Here is an 8,872-nt window from a genome sequence, read left to right as displayed (position 1 = left end):
CAGAATCAGCAGGGTCTTTCTCTGACATGACAACAGTTTTACACACACACACACACACACAGACACACACACATATACATATGTTATATATATATATATATATATATATATATATATATATATAATATACATTATACAGAGAGAGAGAGAGAGAAAATCCTTCTCGGATATCAGTCCATAAAAAGTGAATTAGAGACTACTCTATTGTCCTGCCCACATTATTTAATTCCAAAAAAAATCATCTGTGGCTAGAAGAAGTTGAAAGGGAAGGGGTATCCGAGGTGTCCTTACTGCGGCCATTGAACGTAGCTGGTCAATATAATACTCTGGCCAGCTGGCTGCTCCTTTATCACCTTCTGCCTCCTGGGATACAAACACATACAGTTTGGTAATGGTAGCAGGCTCATGCAATTTTTAATTCAACATGTAATTGACCTACACAATCCTTTACATCACTCGATTATGCCGCTTGTGTCATCTTCTAAAAAAAAAAAAAAAAAAAGAACGTGCACAAATGATGACATGCCAAGTTTCCTTCACTCATTATGCAATCACTGCACAAAGTAGTGGTATATTCTCATCACGGGCAGTACAGTGATCCCTCAATATATCGCGCTTCATTTATCGCGGCTACAGGACGTCGCGTTTTTTTTTTCCAAAGTACAGTATTCAGAAAAAAAATAGGGAATGACTCAGAGGTTTTGTACATGCCTGTATGCATGATTGGATCCCTGTGCAACGTCAACCAATGACAGCCCGAGTGGATTTATCCCATGAGCTGATTGTCTGTGCATCTTCACAGCCCTGCCCAGCACCTCGCCTTATGTCTCGTCACGCTGTTGACTCTGATCATTCGCCTGCCTCTCTCTGGCATAGTCTCTTTTCTGTTGTGTTTGCTACGTGCGTGTGGCGGGGGGGGGGGGGGGGGGGGGGGAGCGGCGGGGAATAAGGGGAGGGGGGGGGAGAGAGAGAGAGAGAGAGAGAGAGAGAGAGAGAGAGAGATTGGGCTTCACCGAACGCAGCAGCACGTCTCTCTTTGACTCCTCTACATCAATTCCGATTAATTGTCTTATCATATACACATCGGCTGCATGGGGGTAGCCGGGGACACTAACACAAGTCTCTTTGTCTCTCTCAGAAGGCAATACTGATGAATGTTAATTCCAAAATAAGGTTTTATAATTTAAGCTTTAAGTAAATACATGTACTGCTCGAGTCTTTGTCTCAAATATGTAAAGTATAAATACGGTTTACATATTATAAAAATGCTGGTACCCACATACAATTCCTAGGGGGGGAGCCAATGCTCCATCGCGGTTTTTCACTTATAGTGGCTGGTCCCCATCAACCGCGATAAGTGAGGGATCACTGTAATTCATTGCTGGGCCACAGTCTCTTCCTTAAATACTTTTTCACCAAACTCTCTCTATTGGTCAATTGTTAAGTGTAATTTGCTTTCAAAACCTCAGCTCCAACTCCACTGTAGTAGTCACGCCTACAAAGTCAATTTGAGACACCTTGGATTATTACTCAATTTATCAATCCAAGAACTGTTTCTCTCTTGCATTTGCGTGATTCAAGATCTATAACACAATTGAAGTGCTTTGCCATCACGCTCTCTTTTGTTTCTCTAGGTCACGGGTGCCCAACTCGTCGATCGCGATCAACCTGTGGAATGGTCCCAATTCGATCGCAAGTAGTGTAGGGGGAAATGGAAAAAAAAAAAAAAAGATTTATGCGTCTGTGTGTGTATTAATAATATATAGTTTTGTGTTAGTGCACACTGCACCCTAAGCATCCTATCAGTTTCACTTCCCCCCCAACATATTTGAAAAATAAAATAAAGCAGGTCACTGTAGGTTAAAGGTGACGTGTTCACCGAAGTTGTCAGAGGTCAGCAATCTCCAATTGCAGCTTCAGGGCTGTTGTGCTATATCGTTTTTTCTTTTTTTTTGTATCATTCAAAGTTGATTTCATCTGCAATTCACCGATGGCACTGGCAGATAATGGGAATCTCGCACACCAGGAGAAACATTTTAACCTATGAGCTTTTGAGCTATGATAGTGATGGTGATGTTCATGCACTTAACATGATGCAAAAATGTGTCCCATGCCTCCGCGTCAGATCCCTACCAAGTTAGGCCGTGATTTCCTTAGGCCAAACAAAAAAGATAGTGTGTTTCAGGTAACATGAAATTTTAGCATAGGGTCGGTAGGTAGGACAAAGTTTGTTTTTTTTAATCTTTTTATTTTTTTTTCATCAAAAATTTAAACAAAATAACCATAAAACATAAAACATTCTTTTTATTTAATAGTATAAATTTAAGTCTAGTTACACGTTGTAGACCCACCTAACTTGGACTTTTCTTCTGAAATTCTTTGTTTTTCTCCTTTTCTGAACGTGCTGCTTTCATCATGACATCGAATACGTCTATACTTTCTGTTTTTGCCACTGTTTCTTGTGTTTTTTCTATACATCTAAATCGAATCGATCTTAGGTCAGGTAAAGTATTTAAAACTTGAAACACTGACATATCCATATGATCAATGTCATAGAATTCACCGTTGGCACATTGACACTGTGCTATTTTCACGTGGTTTATACTCGGCCCGTGGTGTTCATCAAAAAGTTCACTGAATTATTTCGATACATCAATGGATGCTATTTTCTTAACATTACGGTGCGAGCATGCGACTGTAACACCGAAAACACGGTTTAAACTGTCGTCGGAGATCGCGGCCGGCGCCATGATTCAATGTCGTTGACAGACAACAGGGCAAACGACGCACGCGCTCAATGTGAATATCGCAAGAGTTTGCACCGATGTAAACCCTCTACACCAGCGGTCGGCAACCTTTGTCACCGAAAGAGCCATTTGAACCCGGTTTCCACGGAAAAGAAAACACTGGGAGCCGCACATCTAAAATGAAAAAAAAAAAACCTTCTACTACTTTACCGCAGCATGTTTCTTATGAAATCCACGTGCTACAGAGAAAATTACATTTTATTCATTTAATGAACACATTTTGAACATTTTGAATTCTTGAAAAATAATAACAATGAATGTCTCTTTCAAATAAATTAAAAAGCTGAATTTAAATTGTCCATGTAGCAAACGAAAGCAGAAAAATGCCATGAGGCGTCATCCTTATATCCATTTATCTTATCTAAAATGAAGATAACACTGTATATATTGCTTTTTCTTACCTTTACACTTTGTATAAACAACTATAGTGTGGTTATGTCTTATGAAGTGCTACGGAGAAAATTAAATTTTACCGATGTAATGAACACATTTTGAATTCTTGAAAAAATAACTAATGTCTGAATGCGGCCACAAAGCTTGCATATGTAGTTGAATTTGCAGACTTCACCCACTTCTTGAATTGATTTTTCGTCCGGTCAGCCTTCTGCATCAGTTCCGAAACAGCTTTTTTCCTCTCTTCTCCCTCTGGATATTTTTCAGCAAAGGCTCTGTGTGTATTGTTAAAATGTCTTGCGACATTTGACCGTTTATTGTTAGCCAGTTTTTCTCCACAAATTAGGCATACTGGTAGGCCACTCTCGCCCGAGGTAAATGCAAATGAATCTGCCCAGGCATCATTGAATGTTCTATTTTCTTGAGATATTTTTCTTTTCTTACATTTCTCCATTGGCTTTGCCGGGGTTGAAAGTCGCTCAAAATAGACGCCGTTTCAGCGGGTATACCAGCTTCCGCAGTGTGACGTCTATTTTGAGCGACGAAAAAATAATATCAAATAATTTAATTCATATTTTAATATTTCAAGATCACAATAATCTTCAAATTTAGAACTAAAATAATATAAAAACTAACACAAATAAAACACACTTCAATTAAATACAAAAAAAAAATTTTTGGTAATTTATTTTCCCAAGCCAATCAGAGCCGCATTATAAGGATGAAAGAGCCGCATGAGGCTCCGGAGCCGCGGGATGCCGACTGATGCTCTACACAAAAATGTAGAGGGTTGTTTGAAAAAAATAAAAATAAAAACTTTACGGTCGGCATTTTCGACGTAGAAATTCTCAGTCGGTCGCGTTACCGGAAACACACTATTTTTTTTTCTCAGCCTTATCACAAATTCCTATATCTACTTTTTTTTTGTTTCATTCATGTTAGGAGCTGTTATGGCTGTTGCTCATAATGGCATGCGCGTGTGCGTGCATGTGCGATAACGAGTCAATCGCAGGAGGTTGGTTGCTTGAAAAGTAGATCTTCGGTCAAAAAAGGTTGGGCACCCTCGCTCTAGGTCTGGCAATGTGGAAGTGAGCAAAATAAATTGGTGAGTAATTTACCAGTACATCACTTTTGTTCGTGTCATGGGGTATTACTGTATCCATTTACACATACCAATACACATGAGCAAAATTAAATTAACATCTACAGTTATTCACCATGAGAAATAGCTGTACAACATGGAAATGCTTCTTACCATCTTTTTACTCCAGTAAAGCTTCCATTTTTTCTCTGCTGGCAATGCAAACATGCCAGCTCTGTGTTCCTCTGTGAGGTCCAGTTCGTCCTTCAAGACAGGCGGAACAGAAGAAAGGAGCTTCATCGATTTTCAATGTCACACACAGAGCAAGCATCGAGTTGTGCACTCACCACCAGCTCAGTGAACATCAAGTCCAGCTCTTCATGAGGGGGCATCGGTAAGGTGGGCTCCAGCACTGCAGTACTGATATTCTCATGGAAGTGGGTGATTTCTGGTGGGTCATTATTCTTGAAACAGCAAGGAAATAAGGTGGCAAAGAGGTGCCCCTGACGATGTGCTCCCTGGGATGTCATGTTCGCTGCCACCGACTGATCAGAATTGCTGCCTAAAGATGAAATAGCAACGCTTAATACTTCTGCAGAATGTGTTACCCTAATTTCCGGACTATAGAGCGCACCTGATTATAAGCCACACCCACTACTTTTTTAAAGGAAAAAACATTTTGTACACACACAATCCATACCTGTCTACCGTATTTGCAAAGAAAGTCGGGACACAGAAAGAGGTTTAATGTTTAATAACGTACCTTACCTTTTCTTTCCAAGTAATGCCTGAACATGGCACTCACACGACTGGTTTAAAAAAAAAAGGCATTGTTCCCTGTCGAGTAATGCTTTTAAAAATTAAAAAAAAATACTCACTTGCCATACCACTCGTCAACCATTCCTTCATTAGAAAGTGGCTGCCTTTCCAGCAGCTCCTATATTTTGTTCTTCTACTTATTCCTTTCATGTGAATTGGGAATTTCTCCATTGCGAGACTAATAATGGTTTTCTTATCTTATCTTATTAGACTTTCTACCATGCACGCTTTCGTGTCAACTTTCACGACGATGTCTTTTGGGAGATTTTCTTTTGGTAAATACTGTATAACCAGTCGAACAATACTATGACTTTTGTAGTGAATTCTGCCTTGTTTAAATAGAGCACTGTCACTTTAAAAGGATCGTTGGATAATCTCGTGACACTTGGACCTCAAAGTGAAGTGAGAAGAACGCTGAGCTGTGCCGATGCAGACCTGATGTGGCTGCAATCGGCATTGTAACCTGGCTGATATTAAGAGTAAAATGTCCGTTGCTTGGGAGTTTGAACGGTGTCACATGGTGGGTCGTGTGAACAGCCGTGAAGCAGCGGGATTTAGTTGTTTTCCGCGTGTCTCGGACACATACAAGTGCTCACATGCCATTACTGTTATCTATTTTTGTAGACTTTTCTATTTGTTCGTCCCATTTGACATATCTCAGTCTTTTATTTTATTAATGCTGTACATTTTCTATGTTCAGTCGGGAATAAAGCCTTCATAAAAATTATTTAGTGTTCAGTCAAGTCTTTCATCGACCCAGCCACACAGCTTTCGCATTGCAGTCGAGGTCAAAATACTGTACAGGTGAAGTGCGCCCTCTCATGGCCGGTTGTTTCACTGTGACACATGATAGCGTCTCATGGTTACCTTTTCTGCTTGAGCGCACACTAGTGGCGGCCGTTGAAAAAATCTTTAAACAGGCCGTATCATTGAATAAGCGGCAGGGTTGAAAGCGTGTGACAAAAGTAGCATTTTACCGTCCGGAAATTATGGTACTGGTAAAGACTATCACTTGGATATTACAGTCATTCCCTTCTTACGACATTCACAGAATTCATTGAGTATACCTGCTCAATACAACCAGAACAATATTTGCATCCCAAAATTTGCCTTTACAAATGCTCTTTTGATGAACGCTGTCTAAGGGAGCTCTTGAACAATAACACTTGTACAGTGCTTGTAATGTTTCAAGACAATGTCTCGGTCAGTAGAAGAAAAAAATGGTCCAGGGGGAAATACGGGGTCTATTGCAACTTGCGATTGATTCATGAGTTTATTAAGGTGTGTATGTGGATGTGCAACAAACAATGGACCAACAATTTTCTTTTTACATTTGCTTAGCAATATCTTTATAGCCGAAAGCCAAATCAAATACAATGAATCTGCAGTAGTGTAACGCAGCAAACTTGACAAACATGATGAATGTGGGTGTGATTCTCAAACCACACCTGGAAATATTCCTAATTGTAATGGGTGCGTCTCAAGGTGTGGCCCGGCATGCTTTCAGCCAAATTCTGCGGTAATTTCCTTTAACGGTTTACATTTTTCAATACGGCACCCAAGTCGAGCTCAACGAAACGTTGCTGCTTTCTCTGCTTCTCAGCAAAAAATGTGATGGCACACATGTTTAAGTGAAAGTTTTGGAATTTGCTTTTTAAAACTTCTCCCCCAGATCTACTTATTTTAATTTTTAAAAACCACCAAATTATGTAAATGAGGATGCTTGTGGGCTTTGTCTTCACAAATTTTTATTCAGAAAAATAAGTTGCTCCAGTGTTTTGAATTTCAGTCTGTTGCGTTTCTTGCATGCTATTTCCCCTGCTCGTATGGCACTGGTGATGCCGGCGTACAGAGAAACTGCTTCGCGAGGTGGGAGAGGTTTGGAAAAGTAGTGTGTTGGTCCTTCGATTATAACAGCGGGTCTTGACTAACACACCCAGAAACCAAGACCCTTTACAACATTGGAAATGGAACCAGAAAACATATCCACATCTGCATCAACTTTCATTTAAACTCTCCGCTCACGATTGTCATTTGAACCATGTGAAAGAGTATTTTCTGAGGCTGGGGAGCTGGTGTCTCAGAGGAGAAATCGCCTTGGAGCAAAGACACTCCAAAAACTTTTGTTCCTCAATAAACATTCATAAACTAATCACTTTTTGTCTTTTGTTTCACATGATTTAACAAAAATTTTCTACATAAGTTAAAAATTGTAACTCTGAATTTTAACTCAAATTTGCTATAGTTTACATACCAACTCAGTTTAGCACTTACACAAACAAGGAATTTCTTTACCTGCAATGATTTTATAACTACTGCAGGGGTCACTATTGGGTGACCAACACAGTGTCAATACAGTGCTGACACAGTTTGTGAAGTGTGCCAATACACTCCTTGAGGTATCATCGTCCCATCACTAGAATACGGGGCAAACTCTGGAACGTCTAGAAAAATATGATGAACGATGGCTTGAGCAAGGTGAATTATCCGACACTCAGTTGTCGACAGGACAGTCCTTAAGTAGTGGCTTGATTGAAATGCAAAACAGGTGCGCAGCTGAAGGGAAACACCCACCGCTCAGGTGGAACTCAAAACAAACAGACAGAACTTGACAGTTACAGTGTTGCAAAAGCGTGCGCTTCAACTCAACTAAAGCATGCTCCTTCACAGGTACGTGCAGTATTTGCCACAATTCCTTCCCTTAGTTATTTATTATAACTGTCACATTGCGTAATATACGCAGAATGACCTGAAATGACTCACAAAGATTTTTTTCATTCATGCGATTCTTTTCAAATGTGGGTGAGGCCGGTTGTTTGTTATTGGTTTGCAATGATTATGTGCTGAGCGTGTGTGTAGGGCTCATGTTTTGACAAGGGTGTCCTTGTGCACAGATGAACTAGTTGTGGGTGTTTTTTGTTTGTTTGTTTGTTTTAATCAATACATCTTTGACCCTTGCAGGGAAAGGTTTTTTAAGCCACTCTCATCTCGTGCATGGAGGTTAAAGTCATCAACATAATGGCAGTACTAGCACTGCAGAGTATTCAGTGACTCACTCAAGGACAGTCAGTAAATGATTGCTAGGATTACAGTAAATATTCCCATCCCCAGAATTCTATGAAAAGGAATTTCCTTCACCCGGAACAAAAACCTGTGCATTAACATTTTGACTACGATATTACATGTTACCGGAACTTACGTAAGCGGAAATTCCACTACCCCTAACTCGGATTGAGACGTCATGCCGCGGGAGCTTAAATACACGCAACGCCCACCCGATGCTACGGAACGACGACGCTGAGACACATTTTCACTTCGCGTTTTTCGATCATCAGATTCGAAACGACGACGTGTAAGTGAGTTTTTATTGGCGTGCGTTTTAATGCAATTGGGAAAGATTTTAACTTTATTCACTTACGTCGTGTAGATCATGGCATCGAAACGTGGAAGAACTGTCATGACTGGAGCGGAGCGAGTGAAATGCACCGTTTGAGCGAGGCTGGACACAAAGTTAAAAGCACCCAGCAGACACTTGGAGTCGGAAAGACGCAAATCTACGAAACTTTAAAAAAACAAGGCATCGATTCAACACCTGATGACAAGCCACCATCCAGCGAGGAAGCAATGCAAATGGCAACAAATCCGTCAGTACGCACAAGAATTATCAGACATCGGTGATCAACGGGACAGTTACTTGCAACTAGCAAGAAAACTGTATGACACGCAGGCAAACATTGTCATAAACCAAAGAATGCATCCAACAAAACAATCC

The 8,872-nt window shown here is 40.3% G+C and overlaps 1 protein-coding gene across 3 annotated transcripts in view; it reads right to left on the bottom strand.

The window, feature by feature from the left end:
• daam1a (dishevelled associated activator of morphogenesis 1a) overlaps window positions 1–8,872 on the bottom strand; it is a 58,118-nt gene that overhangs the window by 41,385 nt on the left and 7,861 nt on the right. For 2 of the 3 annotated variants that reach the window (XM_019892547.1, XM_019892544.1), the window contains exons 2-4: window positions 4,629–4,843; window positions 4,456–4,545; window positions 292–363 (exon numbers count right to left, since the gene is read on the bottom strand). In XM_019892547.1, the coding sequence (XP_019748106.1) occupies window positions 292–363; window positions 4,456–4,545; window positions 4,629–4,811 (345 nt within the window). In that variant the 5' untranslated portion in view covers window positions 4,812–4,843. The remainder of the gene's footprint in view (window positions 1–291; window positions 364–4,455; window positions 4,546–4,628; window positions 4,844–8,872) is intronic. The other variant, XM_019892546.1, reaches the window with a different exon arrangement.

This window comes from Hippocampus comes, unplaced genomic scaffold, assembly GCF_001891065.2.
Source record: "Hippocampus comes isolate QL1 unplaced genomic scaffold, H_comes_QL1_v1.1 scaffold212, whole genome shotgun sequence".
Classification (NCBI taxonomy): Eukaryota; Metazoa; Chordata; class Actinopteri; order Syngnathiformes; family Syngnathidae; genus Hippocampus; species Hippocampus comes.
Note: the sequence above shows the minus strand (reverse complement) of the source record. Positions and strands in the feature narration are given on the sequence as shown.